Source organism: Eurosta solidaginis, chromosome 3 (assembly GCF_040869045.1).
Source record: "Eurosta solidaginis isolate ZX-2024a chromosome 3, ASM4086904v1, whole genome shotgun sequence".
Taxonomy (NCBI): domain Eukaryota; kingdom Metazoa; phylum Arthropoda; class Insecta; order Diptera; family Tephritidae; genus Eurosta; species Eurosta solidaginis.
Window position 1 is genome coordinate 159,594,244 of NC_090321.1, and position 22,043 is coordinate 159,616,286.

A 22,043-nucleotide genomic window follows, 5' to 3' on the forward strand; every position below is an offset into this window, starting at 1 on the left:
CATCTTTCTCCCACCATGCGTATATCAGCTTCAGCATCCCCCTAAAGAGGGTAGAGAAGGGGGGAACCTAGGTCAACGAATTGGACTAAATTCCAGAAACAGGTAGAAACAAAACTGGGACAACCCAAAGAGGTTGCCAATGTGGAGGAACTGGAGGAGTCTAATGAATTCCTAACAAGGACGCTTATGACTGCGTATAACTTCCCAAGGCGGTCGGTTCTATGTACCGGAGCGACCATGCATTTTTCCCGACCAAGGACTATCATTTCAGTGTAACCCCATTTAATTTGTTGCGTCCCTCTCATAAATTGTCATCCTCACAGCAGCTCCTTGCAGCGGGACTGCTCCATATTCTCTTGCTCCGGGAAGGCATCGAACCCAATCCAGCTGCGTCTCCTGACCTCGGTCCTGAGAAATGGTTTTGCTGCATCTGCCGGAAAAGGATCTTTTAAGGACGGTCATACTCTGTTCAGTGTGTCTCGTGTAAGGGATGGTTGCATCGGACAGGTTGTTCTGGGCTTGATCCCAAAACCCGACGTCCACGTGACTTTTATAAATCTTTTGTGGCTCCTTGCTGTTTACGCCCAAGGGCGTCCGGTAGTATACGCCTGCAGCTCCTGCCTTGGGCGGTGCCACTTTCCTAGATGTTCTGGTCTCCGCGACGGCAAACCCCCAACGGGTTTCATTGCGCCATGTTGCCAGGTCGCCAACCCAATTACACCGGGTACCCCAATGCTTACCCAAGGACGTCCAGTCCCAGGTGTACCATAAACATATAAAATTTATTTACAGATAAAGTTACCAATGTGATTCTGCAATGTTGATTCCAAGTCGATGGCACTGTGATCCAAAATTCCCGGTTGCTTTGTGGTAAGCCAAAGGAAGGTATCCCAAAGGAATAATCCACCCGACACACAATAAAAATGAATCAGATTTTCTATTTAACAATTTAACTGATAATTTACTATTTTAGTAATTCTTAACTGGTCGGTCTCGTGTCTGCAAAATTTATGTATATCCATTTTATTTCTTTGCCGAGCCACTCAAGCGCCGGGTTGCATTTACAACCTCAGATCATCAACAACTGCCCTACAAGACGGAGGTAACCAGTTCACCAACACATTCAAAGCTTTTTTCGCTCTCCACTAACACATCGACGTTTCATGCTGTCATCGAAATGACAGTTCATTAATTATTCCGGAAAACATTGAAACGCAAAAAAATATAAATTGTTTACAACGAAAAATATCTTGTGCTTTTAGTTGTGACATGTGACGGAAATTAAAAATGTTGTTGCAGAGAACACCTTTTTGCGTTGGCGACCTTCGCCCAAAATAACATTAAGTTAATTTGAGTTGTGACATGTGACGGAAATTAAAGATATTGCTGCAGAGACCATCTTTTTGCGTTGGCGGCCTGCGCCCAAAATAATATTAAGGGTAGCGTTTTACAAGACGGTACACCACCTAATTTAAAAATATAAAATAATAATAAAAACGGAGCTCGAGGCGCGCCTTTTGATTCCACGTTTGATAAAAATTGGGTGGTGCACCGTCTTTTAAATCTTTACCATATTAAGTTGTATAGAATCGACGGGATGGCCTACAAGGTTTTATGTCAACTAAATCGCTCCCGATATGGTCGGGCTAGTACCTTAATGGTTCCCGGAACGTACCCGATCTGCATCCGGCAAAGGACCAACAAAGTCGATAACGGGGAGTGTCCTTATCGCTACAACAACAACATTATTTACTTTCTGATTTTCATTCATACGTATGTGCATTTAAAAAATAATAAAAAAAATGTTATATTATTCTAATAGATAGCATCTCCGCCGGGTTGCGATTCAGCTCAGAATATGCCAAAATCAGAGGAAATCTACAAAAACAAGGTACTTTACAACAACATGCTTTGGAATACGGTACCAAACTGGTTGGATGTGTTTCCCTAAAAAAGGGTGGAACTACGCATCTTGGTTTTCCAGTATTTGCTTCGGTAATTTATATTGATTTGTAGTGATTAAAAATTGCAATAGTAGATAATGTAATGTGAATTAAAACTGAATAGGTAGCCGGAGCAAAAAAGGCAACTGATCGGCATGCAACTGTTATTTATGTTGCGGCACCGGGAGCTGCTTCTGCTATCGTAGTAGCATTAGAAGCAGAAATTTCTTTGATTTTTTGCATCACCAAAGGTGTGCCATAACATGATAGGGTTCGCGTTAAGCACGCTCTCTTAAGGCAAAAAAAATCGCGTCTAGTCAGGCCCGATTGTCCAGGAATCATCGCACCAGAAAGGGTAAGTGAATTGGCTACCATATTAAATATATAAGCAAAATGTATGAATTTTTTAGTGATAATTTGTCATGCTTTTGTTGATAATCAACTGAAGAATGCAAATACGACAGAGTTCGAAGTTGATGTGAAAACCAATTAATTTTTTTAATTAGCGTTTGGAGAGAAAAATACATATGTATGTATGCATAGAACTGCATAGAAGGGGAGGAAAAATTAATTATAATCAGTAGATTTGCAAGATTTTTGTCATTTTCCCTGCATCGCAGTTGTCATTACATTGCGTTAAGAGAGGACATCAACACCTTACTACCCACATCCAGTTAAAATTATTGTAAATTTTGCTCTTTTCATCACTGTTTTAAAACGTGGAAAATTATATATCGAGCATTCCATTGAGAATGGTACATTTTAGCAGACTTTCGCATTGCCGGCATTATTAATATTCAATCCCTAGAAGGTTTAATGTAGTCATATCAATAGTTCCCGAGATGGTGGGGCTAGTACCACAATGGTGCTTGTTACCGGAACGTAGATAGATAGATCATTTATTGAGGATTGCACAGTGACTTGCACATCTCCTTCACAGCACCTCATCCTGGCCGACTTCCTTGATGAACCCCAGCAGTGTTCTTTGCTTGAGGGATTAAATGTGGGAATGCTCTGGCCATGGTGAGCCCATAAACTTAGCCCTACGTCTTGAAATTGCGCCGTAATCTAGAAGGATATGGTCCACCGTCTGCTGATCTATCACATCTGTATGTGTTGTTCGATACTATACCCAGCTTTTGCATGTGACTGTTCAGTCTACAGTGTCTTGTAAGAATAGACGTTGGGGTTCTTAGGTAATCTTTTTGAGAGGCCTATTAATGCCCTATATCGAGTTGTGCTGTAACCCCCTAACAGTAACTTAGATTGACTCAGGCCTGGCATATTGCGCCAGTGTTCTCTCTTTTCCCTCCCTTCTGCTAGTAAATGCCCCTCAGGGATCTGTTCTAGGTCCAACTCTTTGGAATGCGATGTATGGCGGGGTGCTAGAAATCGACCTTCCCGGAGGCACGGAAATTGTCGGCTATGCAGATGATATTGTCGTAGTAGCAGTGGCCAAGAAACTTGATCTGCTCCAAGCATTATGTAATGACGCCGTGGGAGGAATAAAGGAGTGGTTGACGAACACGGGGCTGGAGATGGCTAGCAATAAGACAGAAGTGGTTCTGATGAGCTCAAAGCGGACTGTGGATGAGTTGGTCCTAACCATAGGAGATTATCAAATAAATTCAAAGCCCTCCTTGAAATATCTAGGAGTAATCATTGACTCAAAACTAACTTTTAGGGAGCACTTCAGGGCGGTGTGGGACAAAGTTTCTAGAGTTAGTGGAACCCTAACGCGAATAATGCCCAACATCGGCGGCCCAAGCGAAGCTACCCGTCAGCTATTATCCAACGTAACCAGCTCTATAATATTATATGCAGCACCAGTATGGCACAGATCTAAAATGGTCCACCAAAAAGATATACTAGCAGCCTACCGCATTACTGCTATACGAATAGCATGTGCTGTTCCGACGACGCGATCCATGTTTTATCCAGGAAAATCCCAGTAGATCTACTTTCAGGTGAAATGGCCGATCTGTATGCCATTGGATTCAGCCGACCATCTGAAGATGCTAAGAAAAGCGCAAGGTCACGAACAATAGTTAGGTGGCGAGAACGGTGGGAAGATTCGAGAAAAGAGCACTAGACCTTCATGCTAGTCCGGAATATAGCGGAATGGTACGAGCGAAAACACGGCAAACTAAATTACCATCTCACACAGATATTGAGCGGGCACGGTGGCTTCAAGGAATATCTAAATAAGCGTGGGATAGAGGAGGATCCTTTCTGTCCAAGCTGTCCGTCCGAATTGGAAAGCGCAGAACATGTAATATTTCACTGTCCTCGTTTTCACGGCGAAGGACTGTCTGTAAACAGAGTTTTTGGAGAGGAACCTTCCATTAGGAATTTAGTTCCACGAATTTGCGGACACATAGATTGTTGGATTGCTGTGAGCAAGATGGCCTTTATAGTAATGACGAAATTGATGATGCATGCCGAAAGGGAGCGCAGAGAAATGCGCATACGAAGTAGTGGCGACTAAATCGCCTTTGAAGTTACTTTACCAGGTCCTGATTCTAGTTATCTGAAATTTCTCTTGTGCCTTTGGAAAAGAGCTATGTGTGGAGCCCTATTTATGGAACACTTTTCTGCTTATATTAAAAACTTTTAATCTATTCTTACTGATATGAGTTTCTTTTTCATTCTAGGTAATTTGATTTTGACGATGTGAGGATAGAAATATCCCAAATATTCCAGCTGTGGCTGTAAGAACATACATTTGCTCAAATTAGAAGAAAACTACACGGTTGAGCACATCCAGTATCTACGTTTATACAAGGAGGAACACCACACTACTTTCACGGGGATGTAGCCACCGATCACGTTGTTGTAAGAGCTTATTTTAAATATGTTATTCATAAACACTGATTCTAATATTTTGTTTTGGTTTTTACTTTAGAGTCAACCTGTTATATAAGCGATGTCAGCTATGCCTGTAACTGAAGCGCCTTCAGATGTAATAGTTACCGCGGACGCGGTCACAGGAGTGGTTCACTACGTGGGGATTACACTAATCAAGGACTTTCAATATCGGAAGGTTTTCCAGCACCATAACACACCAACAATATGTGCAATCACCCGAATAAATTGTACAACAAACGTTAACACCACATCATCAGCCAGCAGCAACAACAAGAATCGCAAAAAGTTGAAACTTCTAATCAATTAATGACTAGTGAACCACTATCCTGCACTCCAGGATGTAGCCGCCAATCACGTTGTTGTAAGAGCTTACTTTAAACATGTTATTCATTAACACTGATTCTAATATTTTGTTTTGGTTTTTACTTTAGAGTCAACCGGTTATGTAAGCGATGTCAACTATGCCTGTAACTTAAGGGCCTTCAAATGTAATAGTTACCGGGGACGCAGCCGTGGGAGTAGTTCACTACGTGGAGATTACACTAATCAACGACTTTCAATATCGGAAGGCTTTCCAGCACCATAACAACACCAACAATAAATTTTGTACAACAGACGTTAACACCACATCAGCAGCCAGCAGCAACAACAAGAATCGCAACAAGTTGAAACTTCTAATCAATTAATGACAAGTGAACCACCAACATATTCGCAATATGCGCATCCATCAACAGCAACATATGTCGCCAACTTTGCAACACAAAATCCAATGCTTCATCCAGCGTCAGCTGCATAAAAAGCCACTGGTACATCGTTATATGTTTCACATATGCAACATATGTATGCGAATGCACTTGAGGTGTGCAATTATAAGTGGTCCATTTGTTTATTCGCCCGAATATCAATATATACCAGGTGAAGATAGCCAACGCCATTCTACTTTATGCATCGTCTAGAGAAGCTAGAACATTTACAATTTAAAAATTGTGGGATTTTCATACAGCTACACCAAGCTTCAACAAATTATTGGACCATGAGATTTCTCATATGCCCAATAGTCAGTATTTAAAATGTAAATTATGCCATTGGGACTAAAGCACATTCAAGTATGAATTTTAGTATACATGCACAACACGCTGAAACAATTGATGTAACAACGAAAAGTCTAGAATTAACTGTTTGTCCATATTATAATCAAGAACTTGCATCACAATGGTACCTACGCAAACACAGGAACATGAGAAAACAATGGATAAAAGAACATCTTTTTTCGAATGTGGTGAAGAATTTAGAACAAATACAAGTTTACGTGTGCATGTTTATGAAAAGTTTGCTCGTTGTACACTACAAGATCTGAACGGAAATATCCTCAGAGTATGGTTACACCTATGTGGCATCTACAAGTTATTTATAATGACGAAATGAATTACAGTGCTTATTTGGATTGTGGTGATGCTCCTGACATGCTGCGTATATTCCGCTACGCCTGATCTTACTATACCTACCAAACTAATATGACTCTGTAAACTGATAATGAGCAACACCACCACCGCATGAATAGTGTATTTATATAGTTTATGAATATAAAAATGCAAAGATGTAAATATTACTAGAATAATAGGACATGATTTTAAATGTAAAAATTATTTTAAACATGCATTATTTATGAATTAAATATTATTTAAACAAAAAGGACGCGTTTCATTCATATAAAAAGCGAATTGACAGAAGGTAACCGATACGGGTAACCGATAGGTCAGTTACCCGTGTTGTTGTTGTTGTATATGTTTTGGTTAGCGATAACGAAAACATAACTGATGAAGTAACTTAAAAATGTAAATAACATCGAGCGAGAAGGAATGTCGAAAACACAATAGGTAAGAGCGAGAGAGTGAGTCACACGTACACTATTTTGAGAGAGCGCATGCGTTACCTTTTTCACGACAGCAATGTAAAAGTCATTAAGACGATAATTGGTGAACAAGTTATTGGTGACGATTAAGTAATCGAATAGGGAACGGGTACCTGTCTTGTAGGGTGATGTATGCTTGATGTGGTGTGTTTGAGTTTAGGGCGTCGTTACATCACCCTCCTTTGGGAAGAAGAAGTCGGCAGAGTGATCAATTCTGCTGGCTTCTTCCTACCTGACATTATTTGATGTGAATTATGTTACATTGATGAACTCAAACATACATCACCTTATCTTCCAGTTAATACAAAAATTTATAAACTTATTTAATATGTAGAATAGTTTCAGTTAACGATAATGAAATTTACTTATACATGTTCTGTTATGCCAATTGGGATATTTGAAAATAATTTTATAAGTATAAGTTTTCAGCTTTTTGGATTTATGTAATTCATTTTTAAATCACATATGTTTATGGTTTAGCTCTTAGCTACTAAGTCGTATGTTTACATCTTATATTTATTTGTAAATTTGATACATTTCAAGTTGTTTTTTGGTATAGAAATGCGTTTCAAACTACTTATTATTTAAATATTACAATTCTGAATTTGTAAATTTTGTATTTGTAAATAAAGCGTCAGTTACCTAGAGTTATTTATTGTACCCTTTATACGCGATTTTTGTGTACAGTTTTTAATTTTTTCTTTTCTTTATCAAAAACTTTTACATTCGTCCCATCTATTTCTTTAACTACATACGGCCCCTGATATATACTTGCATGTTTATCGCGCGGTTGTTTTTGTATGAGAACCTTATCATTTACGCTAATTGTTGACGGACGGGCATGTTTGTCATAATAATATTTATTTCGAACTTTATGTTTGTTTAAAAGTTCTTGCGCCAATATATGTGATTTTTGCGTGCGGTATTTCGCCTCTTTCGCGTAATTCTCTACATCATAAATTGGATCAACTTTTGCTTTTTGAAGTTCACTAGGTAAAATGGGTTTTTTTTTACCGAATACTAAATCGAGCGGTGTAAATTTATCATCAAAAACTGTATTCGAAGTGGTATTGTGAAAGAACGTGAAATACTTCAAGTATCCCAGACCAACAACGTGTCATTAAGATATGCGCGCAAGTATTCGTTAAATACTCGATGGTTTCGTTCGATTGAACCTAACGTTTCATGATGATACGCTGTGGAAAAATCGTGTTTGATTTTTAAAAGTTTTGTCAGCTCTGAAAACACTTCATTTTTATATTCCGTGCCTAGGTCAGATTTGATAGAATTCATTGGACCATATGTTAAAATAAATGACTCGAATACCGCAGAAGCTATGGTTTTCGCACTTTTATCCGGAACCGCTACTGTTACTAAGTACTTTGTTAAATCGCAAATTATGGTAACTGCGAACCTGTTACCATACTTCGATTCTGGCAACGGTCCTATTTTATGAATGACTACTATTTCAAATGGTTTACTAGGTGTTGGCGTTAACACTAGCTTTTCTTTAGTTTTTGGTTTAACTTTGTTTAATAGACAATCATTACAACTTTTGATATATTTCGATATGTCACGAGTCATATCTTTCCAATAAAATTTTGTTCGTAGTTTTGCGTAAAGTCTTTTCATTCCGCAATGTCTACCAGAAATGGGATCGTTATGGTAAATTTTCATTAGTTTTAATTTTGTATCTTCATCTGTTACTGTCTCCACTGGATTTGTTAGTATAATGATTTTAAAATTTAATTTCCAATATTTTTGAAATTTGTAATAATGTATTGTTCGAACAAACTATCGTTTTTAAGCCATTCAATCTGCTTAATTTTGCGTTTGCCGGCTTCTGATTCAAGCCTCGAAAGTAATTTCTCTAAAGTCATTATTTCGTTAACCAGCTCAAAACTAAGTAACTCGAGTTTTTTATGTTTAATATGCGCAAAATTTTTTAAACTTGTTGTTTTATTATTTTTATCGTACGTAATTTCAGATCTTATCCGTGGGACTTTTTGCGAAAAATTTAATTAAAATTTGTCGTAGACATGTAAAGTAAGTTGTTTTTCGTCGTTTTTGTCTGTTTTCCTAGGAAGGTTATTGTCTTTTTGCCGTTTTGTCATTGATCTTGTCTGTACTGCTAAAATTTGTTTGTTAGCTTCTTTAATCTCATCCACTGTAATACCCGATAGTGCATCAGCGCCAACGTTTGATTTACCCTTTATATAAACTATAGTATAGTTATATTCTGCTAACTCTGGCTCAATTCTCGAAAGTTTTGAAGAGGGGTCTTTCATGTTGAATTGGTATACTAGAGGTCTATGGTCTCACTTTACGATGAAATGTGTGCCATAGACGTATGGTCGAAACTGCTTTATTGCGAAATAGATAGCTAAGAGCTCCAATTCTATAATTGGTTTTTTCTGCTCTGCTTTATTAAATGCTTTAGAAGCGAAACAAATTTGTAAATCACTACCTTGCTGTTCTTGACTTAAAATAGCGCCACATCCAGTTGTGGAAGCATCAACGGTAATAATGAATTGTTTAGTAAAATCTGGATATTGAAGTAATTTTGGTGAAAGTAACGCTGCTTTCAAAGATAAAAATGCCCTTTTGCACTCTACATGCCATACAAATTCAACTCTTTCTGCTTAATCGGTTTAGAGGCGCTGCCAGAGACGCAAAATTTGGTATAAACCTTCTGTAATAGTTTGCAAATGCGACGAACCGTCGTACCGCGTCTTTGTCAGTCGGTTTTGTATACTTTTTGATTGCGTTTATTTTGGAGTCATCTGGCAACAAACCTTTGGCTGAACACTTGTGACCTAAAAATATAACTTCTGGTCGTAAAAAGTTGCATTTATTTGGGTTAAGCTTGAGATTGAAAGGCCTACAAGTATTGAAAACTTTTGAAAGATGTTTAATATGGTGTGCTTCACTACAAGCTATGACGATAATATTGTCGACGTATAAAAATGTGACATTGGGTGGTATACCCGAAAAACCTATTGTCATCATTCGTGAGAATGAATTTGGTGCTATATTTAAACCGAATGGAAGCACTTTCCATCTAAATGCACCTCGGTCAGTGCTGAAAGACGTGATGTCACGTGAGTCAGGATGCAAGGGGATTTGATGAAATCCTGAAAAAAGATCTAATGTTGAAAAATACTTTGCTCTACCGAGATTACCTAAAATATCGCCAACTTCAGCTGGTGGAAATTTATCAGCAATGAGTTTTTTGTTTACTGCGCGAAAATCTACGCACATACGATAAGCTTTTTGACTATTAGTATCCTTCTTTGGGACTACAATCAAAGGACTATTGTAATTGGAATAACTGGGTTCAATCAAATCGTTGTCTAACAGTTTATTTACTTGGCGATTTATTTCTTCGCGTTCAGAGTATGGTAATCGATAGTTTTTAACATATACCGGTTCGTTGTCTGTCAATCTTCATTTTTGCTCGTAGAAGTTGTCTAAAGTCATTTTGTCCGTGTCAAGAGCGAAAATGTCGGCATAATCTACGCAAAGGTCAATTAATTTACTTGGAGCATGTTGAGGTATTTGATATTTTAAAATTGAAATCAGTGTTTTCGTACGTTTGTCTTCTGTTTCTGTCTTGTTAATTGTATAAACATTATAGTTTGAAAGTTTTTCTGTCCGAATAGTTTTTCTTTTTATATACTTTACATCATCCGTAGTGTTTATGACTTTAATTATTGGGTTACTGGAATTAACAATGCACCTAGCTGTGAAAACACCCTTTTCAATTTCCTTTTCAAAGTCCACGAAAAGTGGCTCGGGTGAATCTCCTAAATCAAAAAGTCTGAATATTTCACATCTGGGAGGAATGATACAACTGTCGCTTTCTGTTCCATGTAGGATTGGTATGCGACTTTTTCATTGCCTACCCAAAAGGAAATACTATTTTTTTCATAATTATTATCATCGGATGGAATATTAAAGTCTTCATTTACTACATGTAAAGTATGTTTAATAGAAAAGTTTGAAAAATTTAAATTTGCGGCAATTTTACCTAAAGTGGAAACTGAATTGGAAGTAACGCCGGTAATGTTGATAATGATGTTTGTATTTAAGGAAATATTACTGTCTAAACATGATATCTTTATTAAAGAAATGTCTGCTTGAGTGTCTACCAGGAAAGAACAAAATTTTTGTGACTCGTTAAGTTGTAATTCTATGAAATCTGAATAATTTAAGTTTAAACAATAGATGCCTATTGGTGAGGGAAATTCGCTTACTCGGTTAGTTCGTCCTCCCACAGTGTTCGCTCCTGAGGGGCACTCGCGTTTAAAGCGCGAACGGTTGCGTTTCTACCTCTACCGCTTGACGATCTAGAATTGTTACCTCTTTTGTTACTATTATTTGAATTAGAATTTGTACGTGTATTACTATTGTTGCTATTTTGGTATCTATTTCCGTTATAATTGCTATATCTTTGATTATTGTTGCCGTTACGGTTGCCGGTGTATGAAAATGAGCTCTTATTTCTATAACCAGTGTAACTGTGATTTGGGTAAAACCCACGATAACTACCAGGTGAATTTCTGAATGTATTGTTACCACGTGATCGAAAAGCTAAAACCTGACGCTCTGTTACTTCGTTGTTTTGTTCTACAATTAATTTCGCTACTACGTCTTTCGGATCAGTAAATGCCGTTGAGGCTAAAATAGTTTTGACTAAATTGGATTTTGCATTTAAACGACACACGTTAACAGTTTGTTCGACTGCCATATCATGAGCTTTCGCTTGAGTGATCCCTTCAATAATAAGAGACGGCTCAAGTGAGTCAGCTAAATCTTCAACTTTTTTCGCAAAATCTGTATAATTATTGTTATTAACGTGCAACGCTGCAATTTTTCCTGCCACAACTTTCGAGTTGTCCGGTTTGATCCTATTTCGTAGAGCTACTTTGATTTCATTAGCTGAAGTTACTTGCCTTGGTATTGCTTCACGGGCTTTACCCTCAAGTTTTGATTTTAAGAATGCTATAAATGTATTAGTTAAATCTGCAGTAGCGAACTGTTCAAGTAATTCAATTTTTTCTATAAAAGTTTCAAGTGCTAGAGGATCACCACTGTAGTTTTCTCTAATAGAATTTGCACACATGTTAATGAAGGTTTTCTTTTCCTCAGGTGTTGCCATGATTTGATCGTTAAGATCTGAAGCTGAATTAGAGGAAGGTGAGGCCACGTTTGTACTAATTGGATCGTTAAGATCTGGGTTAACGTTAGAAGAAGGGATAACTAAGTTTGTACTATTTGACTCGTTAAGCTCTGATTTTAAAGTAGAAAAAGTGGAAGTTAATTCTACACTATTTGAATCGTTAAGGTTTGAAGCTAAAGTAGAAATTAAATTTTTACTGAAAGAATCTTCGAAGCTTGGAAAATCTGTTGACAAAGATAATCTATTTTCCTGGTTTGTGACTTCTTCGGTCGCAGATGAAGTTAAACTTTCGTAGCTTGAAGCTGAATTATCGGAATCGGATTCTGAGTCTGAATTTTTTTGCACTTGCTTACCACTTCTAAGGTACATAAAGGATTCAGTTCAAACTATGAAATTAATGAAGCACTTGTTTCAATGTCTGAATTTATATTTGAAGCTGAAGTGTTGAGGAGAAAGAGAAAAAAAAATTATAAAAGGGGACTGATCTACAGGTGAATAGTCGCTAAGGAAATATTTAACAATTTATTAGAAGAATTAATTGTAATTGCAGTATACTTGTATGAAAAATCTGTAAAAAGTAATTAATTAAAATGGCTCAAAAGTATGTAAGTATGAATTGGTAAAATTCTCAAAATGTGGTATATAATGAAAAATTCCAAACTTTACAATATTTGCTCGGAGATAGGTCAAAAATGCCCAAAAATTTGAAAGAAATATTTGTAAAAGACTATTTGGAAAATAGGTTTAGGAACACGTTAGGAGTTTGGGAAAATACCGTTTGCAAAAATCGCACTTTTGGATTCACTTTAATGTCCCTATTACGGTTGTAAGTTATAAATAAATTAAATTTATGTTTTCTTTTGATCTTTTAACTTTTTGTTTTACAAATTTCTTTTCATAATGAAAATTTTTGATAATTGAAAAATTAATATTGAAACTTAAAATATTGATAACACATTTAAAAATTACAAAGTTCAAAGTAACTAAAATACAAAGTTAAATAAAAATAATAAGAACCCTACATTACTCCCCTTCAAGAAAATTTATCATTAAACAAATTGAATGTAACTCTCTTTTTATGTAAATTCTTGGTGTTGTTTGTGTCTGTTGTTTCAATTATTGCAGGTTTTAATCTATCAATAGGAATAGTTTTAATATTATTATCTATTTCAAGTTTAAACATTTTTGGTCTTTTTCCACAATTGTTGCAATGAATGTTTATTAATGACTCGAACAAATGCAAATTTACAAATTTGAAGATCTTTTGGAACATAAATTCCAGTAGCAGCATCTTTATGATGACTTAAATTTGATCTAACATTTCGAAAATGTTCACGTAAATTACTTAAAACTTCAGTTGATGAGAAATTTTTAGCTGATGGCACAACAAGTTCCCCTGGCAAACGTAAATTCTGACCGAAAACCATTTCCGCTGGTGTAGATAGATAGATAGATAGATTGATATTTATTATTAATATGTTTACATATTTTTTGATTTCACAATAAATTTTAAATATCACAAATTCATTTTCAATTCACAGACGTGTATGATATATATATATTAAGTAATAAAAAGTAAAAAGTAATAAAAAGTATTTTAGCCTCGAATAAGATCTATACATAGCCGTTTAAAATTCATAATATTATTCTCTCGTTTGATATAATCAGGTAACGAGTTAAATATGTTAAGGCCCTTATATAATAATGTGTTTTGGGCTGCAGTAGTCCGCTGTAATCCTAGTCGAAAGTCATTCGCATTCCGCACAGCATATTGGTGTGTATCTCTAACATACTGAATGCAACTTGTTAAATACATCGGCGCCCTGTTCTGTTTAATTTTAAAAATCATTATTAGTGTATTGAGCATCAGTTTTTGCTCAATATTTAGCCATTTCAATGTTTCAAGCATGTGACTTATTGGGGTGTATTTGTGGCATTTTATTATTGATCTCATACATTTGTTTTGTAATTTCTGTATCCTTCCTATTTGTGATTGGTTACAAGATGTGTACAGAATTGTGGAACAGTATTCAAAATGTGGCTTTATGATTGTATTGTATATTTTTATTGCTGTTAAAGTGTCTAATTTATTTCGTATTCTTCTAAAGAAGTAAATCTTTTTTGCAGCTTTTTTACACAAATAGTCCACGTGATTGTTAAATTTGAGCTCATTGTCTATTATTACACCTAAGTATTTCATATTGGTTACTTGCTCAATACTAGTATTATTTATCTCTAAATTTATTTCGCTATTTGTATTTATCACCATTACTTTTGTTTTCTGTTCATTTAATTTGAGCCTATTCATTTTAAGCCATTTCATAATTTCATCTATATCACATTCTAACTTTCGTTTACATTCTTCCACTGTTTCTGCTTCTGTATATACCAATGTATCGTCTGCATACATTACCAATTTGGATTTTGATATCACTTTTTCTATATCATTTATGTAAATTATAAACAGAATTGCTCCCAGAAGAGACCCTTGGGGCACCCCTGTATTCACATATGAAAAACTTGATTTTGTGGATTTTATTTTCGTTTGCTGTCTACGATTTGTAAGGTAGTCCTTAAACCAAAGTAGCTCTTTTCCTCTTATTCCATACATATACAGCTTTTTTATTAGAATACCTCTGTCTATTGTTTCAAATGCTCTTTTAAAATCAAGAAATAGAGCTGCTATTATTGTTTTTCGTGGACGCTTCTTCCACTCACTTACGACGAAGTTTATTGCACTTTCACATGAATGATTCTTACGAAATCCGGACTGGTTTAGAGATAGTATATTATTAGTTTCTAGGTACGTTTGTAGTTGATTTTTCACAACACTTTCCATTATTTTTTCAAATATCTTAAGAGTATTTATTGGACGAAACTCTTCACATTTTTTTGTTTTAGCGATTTTTTCAACTGGCACTACCAATGAGTCCTTCCATTCATTTGGGAATACTCCGCTCATTAATGAATGATTTATTAACTTTGTTAAGAAAGGCCCAAGTACATTCCAGTTGTCTAAAATGATCTTTGGGCTCACATTATTCCAATCCTTTTTGTTCTTAAGTTTTTTACAAATTGCCTTTAGTTCGCAAATTTGTATTTCTTTAAAATGAAAGGTTTCAGGACAATGATCAATATTGTTAATATATATTTCTTTATCAATTGACTGATCTATTATTTCTATGCTCTCAATGAAGTATTTATTGAGCTTATCAGCTATTTCATTTTCATCACTTATTTCTTCGTTTTTATAAATTATAGAGCTTATTTCTTTTACATCTTTGCTAAGTATTAAATTTTTAAGTATTCTCCACATTTCTTTTTGATTTGTTGCGCTATTGATTTTTAGCTTAAAGTATTTATTTTTTTCCTTTATTATCTCTTGTTTGTATGTTTTACATATACTTTTATAAATTAACCATGAATTGGTATCGTCCATTACTCTGGCAGCTTGGTATGCTCTAATTTTATTTATTTTTAACTTCTTTAACGTTGAGTTAAACCATTTGTTGCGACTTGAGCGATTTCTAATCGTTCTACTTCTCGTATTAGATACCACCAAATCTTGTATGCACTTTTCCAGAATAACAGTGTTTTCATTTACATCATATGCGTTACTATGTTTTAGGTTTTTGTTTAAAAGCATTCTATTAAATTCACGCTGGTTGTAGTGGAATTGTTGATTTACTTTGTACTTTGGTTTTATTACACTTTCGCGAGTAGCTTTTTCTATAACTATCGACTCATGATCTGATATTTTTAGAGAATGCTGCACTGTTACTCTCAGATTGTGTATATTCGTTAAAACATAATCAATCAAGGTTTTAGAGTTTCTAGTTATTCTAGAATTCTCGTTCATTTTCTGCATTATACCGTTATCATTTGTTATTCTTTCTAATTCTCGCTTGTATAAACTATCTTTCGACCAGTCAATGTTAAAGTCGCCTGCTATTATAAAATCTTTACTTATTTCCGTTATCGTTTCCAGTTTATCTTGAAATGTGTTGCAAAATTCACGTTCCGAGCTATTTGGTGATCTATAAAGCCCCATGATGTACAGCTCGTTGTTATCAACGATGCATTTTATTGTTAATGTCCATATTTTCATATCACTGACTAGACAGTCTACAATATTCGCTTTAATTTCTTTATGCGTGTATATAATCACGCCACCTGTTCTTCGATAGCTTGATACACACTGAAAACTATTGAAATTTTGTAGTTTTATTTCACTAAGTTCTATGTCTTCGGTAGCCGAAATATCTTCTTTGTAAATAGATCGCAAACCAAGTAATATGACAGGTAACTCGTCATACCAATTATTTTTGTCCTCTCTAGCTATTATAGTAGTCTTTAATTGTCTATGAAACCTTTCAACCATACCAGTTCCTTGAGGGTGATATGCGGATGTTGTAATTTGGTGACTACCAAGTAATTTAGTTAACTCTGAAAACAATTTCGATGTAAATTGGCTACCTTGATCAGTTGTTAACTTTAACGGAACTCCAAACCGAGAAATATGTTCTCTAAAAAACTTATTTGCAATTGTAGTTGCTGAAATATCTTTTAATGCATATGCCTCAGGCCAACGGGTAAATCTTTCAATAATCGTTAAAATATAGAGATGTCCTTTTGAAATAGGTAATGGTCCAACTATATCTAAATGGATGTGCTGTTGTTGTTGTTGTTGTTGTAGCGATAAGGTTGCTCCCCGAAGGCTTTGGGGAGTGTTATCGATGTAATGGTCCTTTGCCGGATACAGATCCGGTACGCTCCGGTACCACAGCACCTTTAAGGTGCTAGCCCGACCATTTCGGGAACGATTTATGTGGCCACATTAAACCTTTAGGCCATTCCCTCCCTCCCCACCCCAAGTTCCATGAGGAGCTTGGGGTCGCCAGAGCCTCGTCTGTTAGTGAAACAGGATTCGCCGCGGATAGGTGAGGTTGACAATTGGGTTTGGAGAAGCTATATATTGCGCTGGTAACCTGAAGGGTTGCGCTACACAGCCCCTTGAATCTGGTATTTTAGTCGCCTCTTACGATAGGCATACCTACCGCGGGAATATTCTGACCCCCTAACCCGCTGGGGAAAATGGATGTGTTCAAATCTATTCTTGGGAATTTGAATTTTGACAACAGGGGATTTTGTATGACGATAATCTTAAGATTTTTGACAATTAAGACACTCTTTTGACCAAATATTAATATCCTTATTCATATTAGGCCAATAATATTTTTTAACTATGAGCCGTCGTGTAGCTCTTGTACCCGGGTGTGCTATTCCATGTAAAATATCAAATACTGTCTTTCGCAAATTACTCGGTACAAATGGCCTAGGAGTTTCTCCTGAAATTTCACACCAAATATTAAAATTTAAAATGAGAATACTAATTAGTTTTAAATTAAGATATTGAGAATCAGATACAAGTTGATTTAAGTCATCATCTTTTTGTTGTTCAGTTTGTAAAATTTTAAAATTCAGTTCTGTATTATATATTGCATTAACCTCAAAAGCTTTAGATAGCGTATCTGTTCGTTTGTCTAGGACTTCGTTCTGTTTTTGAATTTAAAGCAGTAGTCAAAGGTTTATGGTCTGTATAAACTGTAAAATGTCGTCCTTCCAAAAGATATCTAAAATATTTTATATTTAAGTAAATCGCCAATAACTCCCTATCAAAAGCACTATATTTAATTTCAGTTGGAGGAAGTTTTTTAGAGAAGATTGCAATGGGCTCAATTTTATTATTGTAATTTTGTTGTATAACGCCCCCAATCGCTGTGTTAGATGCATCTACTGTTAAAGATAATTTAGCATCTTTGTTAAAATGATTTAACAATATCGTAGATGCAAATTTATCTTTAATGCATTCAAAAGCTTCATTCGTATTCTCGTCCCATACCAAAGTTTTGTCCCGTTTCTTACTTACTTTGTTAATTAGATCATAAATTTTGTTTGTAAATTCTGCTAGTTTTGGAATGTATCTATGATAATAATTTACCATACCAATAAATTTCTGTGCCTGCTTAACTGATTTTGGACGTTCGAAATTGCGAATAGCTGATACCTTTTCATCGGAAGGTCGAATACCTGTTCCAGAAATGTTATGTCCTAAAAAATTTATATTTGTCACACCAAAAGTACATTTACTTGGTTTAATGTTTAAACCGTACTCTGTAAGGCGTTGAAAAAGGATACGTAAATCTTTTAAATGTTGTTCTTCGTCTTTACTTGCAATAAGTAAGTCGTCGATGTAAGCATATACAAAATCTAAGTCACCTACTACCTCATTTATGAATATTTGAAAGGTTTGTGCAGAATTTCTAAGTCCGAAAGGCATTCCCATGAATTCAAACATACCGAAAGGAGTTGTAATAGCAGTTTTATAAATATCTTCTTCAGCCATAGGAATTTGGTGATATGCCCTAACTAAATATAATTTTGAAAATATATTTTTATTATGAAGGTTCATATTAAAATCTTGTATGTGAGGTAAGGGATAACGATCGGGAACAGTTACAATACTCAATCTTCTAAAATCACCACATGGACGCCAATCATTCAACTCTTTTTTAGGTACAAGGTGAAGTGGTGATGCTACTGAAGAATTTGAAGGCCGACAAATGCCTGTTTAACTAAGAAATCAAACCCCGTTTTCGCGACTTTGTATTTTACCGGATCTAAGCGCCTGGGCTTAGAAAATGGAAGACTACCTTCTGTTACAAGTCGATGTACTGTTGTATGTTTAACAGGTTTAGTATAATCTGGCTCTGAAATAAGTGACGGAAACTCTTTTAATAATTTTGTAAATTTATTGTCAACCACAAATAATTTATGTATTGGAATATCACAAAAGTAGGATACTGTATTAACTGAGAGATTGGTTAATGGATCTACTAAACGTTTATGTTTAATGTCTATAAGAAGACCATATTTACAAAGAAAATCAGCGCCAATTATTGGCTTGGCTATATCCGCAATCAAAAATGTAAAGGTAAATTCACGTCTTAAACCCAAATTTACGTTTAAAAGCCTTTTCCCGTAAGTGGCAATTGTTGAGCCATTAGCTGCAGTGAGAATTATGTCTGAACGTTTCGTATGACGAAATTTAGACGCGGGTAATACCGAAATTTCTGCTCCACTATCAATTAAAAAATTTTGTTTGTTTTCTCTATCAAAAATAAATAAGCGACGCGTCGAAAATTCTAAATTTCCGTTGTTCGTCGCTGCAACAACGGAAGAATTTAGTTTGTTGAATCTTTGTTTTTTGTTATACGAACAAGGTTGTTCACACTTCCTGGCATTACTTCCAAATTTGTAGTGGAATCTGCACAACCAATTTTGATTAATTCGTGAATTCGATCTATCCCTAAATGTATTCCTAAATTTGTTTCTCGAACTGGACCGCGATCTAGGTTGATTTCTATAAATTTGGTTTTTGACTTCAGATAACTCTAAAAAGAGTTTCTGGAAATTCTCACAAATCAAAGAGGTCGTTTTAACCAAGTTTTCAACAACAGAATTTTGTGCTTTTGTATCCGACAAATTATTAACCGAAAATACTTCATTTTTGTTTATCACTTCCCAAATATTATCTGCTAATTTTGTTAATTCGGTAATATTATTAGAACTCGAACTAGCCAAAATCATACTCAAATTTTTAGGAAGTTTACGCATCCAAATTTTCTTTAAAATATTTTAACTAAAATTTGACCCGGCTAATATAATTAATGAACGATAAAATTCTGAGGGCTTACGATCACCCAACTCAGAATCGTTTAAAATTTTATCAAGTTTCGAATTTTCGCTAAGTGAGTCTCTTTTTTAAGTTCAGTAAATTTGTTATTAATAGGATTTTGGATAAAATCCAAAATAGTTGTTATCACTTCCTGCGGAAGTGCTGTAATGATGTGTTCGTATTTAGTGTTTTCTTGTGTAATGTTTTTATTACTAAATTGTGTTTCTGCATGAATAAACCATGCTTCCGGGCAATTAGTCCAAAATTGTGGAAGTTTCACTGAAGTGGAAAAAATTTCGTTATTTTTAGGATTCGCATATGGATTTATTAGGTCATTTTGCGAAGAAACCCCTTCTAAATCAATAAGGGAATCGTTAACCCGATGTGTTGGTGTAGACATGTTTCTATCGTTTGGTCGCGTGCGAAGCATAATTAAAATGGACTGTCAGAAATTTATTTTTAAAATAACGTTTGAAACTCAACGTTATTAAATGCAAAATATTCTTTTAAATCTCCTGAAGAGAGAGTTTACAATTATTTAAAATGTATTAAATTTTAATTTCAGATACATTTTGATTAATATAGCTATGTATATATATATTTAAAATATATGAAAATTTATATAAATAGTTTTGAATAATATGATACAGCTCACCATTTCTTTGCTATTTTGATTTGTTGTTGCCTGTTATCTCTACCTTTGTTGTTATTGTTGCGACTTACGTTTCTTCTTGTTTTCGTTTATTTGTTCCACTTTCCTCACGCTGCGTTTCTACACACCAACAGACTTCAAAATAATACGTCTTAGAGTTGCAGCACAAATAGTACCGATAATAGGCAGTGTTGGGTAGCACACCTCGTATTTGATGTGATGTTTGATTGTCTATTATTGTCTAGTCTATTGACTATTTAGTCTATATATGAACCGATATTGTGTTGAGATCTCTATTTGTCTTACCAGTTTTTTATACTCAGTTGAGCAGAGCTCACAGAGTATATTAACTTTGATTGGATAACGGTTGGTTGTACAGGTATAAAGGAATCGAGATAGATATAGACTTCCATATATCAAAATCATCAGTATCGAAAAAAAATTCGATTGAGCCATGTCCGTCCGTCCGTCCGTCCGTCTGTCCGTTAACACGATAACTTGAGTAAATTTGCAGGTATCTTGATGAAATTTGGTATGTAGGTTCCTGGGCACTCATCTCAGATCGCTATTTAAAATGAACGATATCGGACAATAACCACGCCCACTTTTTCGATATCGAAAATTTCGAAAAATCGAAAAGTGCGATAATTCATTACCAAATATGGATTAAGCGATGAAACTTGGTACGTGAGTTAAACCTGTGACGCAGAATAGAAAAATAGTAAAATTTTGGACAATGGGCGCGGCACTGCCCACTTTTAAAAGAAGGTAATTTAGAAGTTTTGCAAGCTGTAATTTGGCAGTCGTTGAAGATATCATGATGAAATTTGGCAGGAACGTTACTCTTATTACTATATATCTGCTTAATAAAAATTAGCAAAATAGGAGAACGACCACGCCCACTTTTAAAAAAATTTTTTTTTTAATTCAAATTTTAAAATAAAAGTTAATATCTTTACAGTATATAAGTAAATTATGTCAACATTTAACTCCAGTAATTATATGTTGCAACAAAATACAAAAATAAAAGAAAATTTCAAAATGGGCGTGGCTCCGCCCTTTTTCATTTAATTTGTCTAGAATACTTTTAATGCCATAAGTCGAACAAAAATTTACCAATCCTTGTGAAATTTGGTAGAGGTTTAGATTCTAGGACGATAACTGTTTTCTGTGAAAAAGGGCGAAATCGGTTGAAGCCACGCCCAGTTTTTATACACAGTCGACCGTCTGTCCTTCCGCTCGGCCGTTAACACGATAACTTGAGCAAAAATCGATATATCTTTACTAAACTCAATTCACGTACTTATCTGAACTCACTTTGTATCAGGGCATTTTTTAAGGATTTTTCACTAGGTGGCCAAAAGAAAAATATCTCCTCGACATGACTGACCATACCGGTCAGCTTTTGAATATTGCCATTTTTGGTCAAAAAAAAAAACATGCTGTGGCAACCGTGGTTGTGACTCACTCATACCAAAACATTTGCAATAAAACAAGTAATCCCAGGAATAGTTATTTTTCATATCCAACTTATTACATACTTGGCCAAAATTTGTTTATTATATGCTGACAAAAAACCCTCGAGCACGTCCAGAATTTGTAGAATTTATATATGTCACGGAAGTCGTGAGTACCTATGTTCTTTTCCATATAAATCCTCATTGATAGTATATTTGATGAACTATCATTAGAGTTGGGATTCTACCGGGTATTTACCATTTTTATGGGTAAATACCGGGAAAATACAC

At 35.1% G+C, this 22,043-nt stretch overlaps 1 protein-coding gene across 5 annotated transcripts in view; it reads left to right on the plus strand.

Annotated features, from left to right (window-relative positions):
• Nucleotides 1–22,043, plus strand: part of Nnf1a — a 260,842-nt gene that overhangs the window by 157,999 nt on the left and 80,800 nt on the right. Inside the window, exons 5-9 of one of the 5 annotated variants that reach the window (XM_067773511.1) lie at nucleotides 1,823–1,995; nucleotides 2,068–2,298; nucleotides 4,598–4,778; nucleotides 4,849–5,172; nucleotides 5,243–6,407. The exons of 2 other annotated variants lie outside the window; for them this stretch is intronic. In XM_067773511.1, the coding sequence (XP_067629612.1) occupies nucleotides 1,823–1,995; nucleotides 2,068–2,205 (311 nt within the window). In that variant the 3' untranslated portion in view covers nucleotides 2,206–2,298; nucleotides 4,598–4,778; nucleotides 4,849–5,172; nucleotides 5,243–6,407. Of the gene's footprint in view, nucleotides 1–1,822; nucleotides 1,996–2,067; nucleotides 2,299–4,597; nucleotides 4,779–4,848; nucleotides 5,173–5,242; nucleotides 6,408–22,043 lie in introns of those variants that run through there. 2 more of the 5 variants (XM_067773512.1, XM_067773513.1) reach the window with 2 other exon arrangements.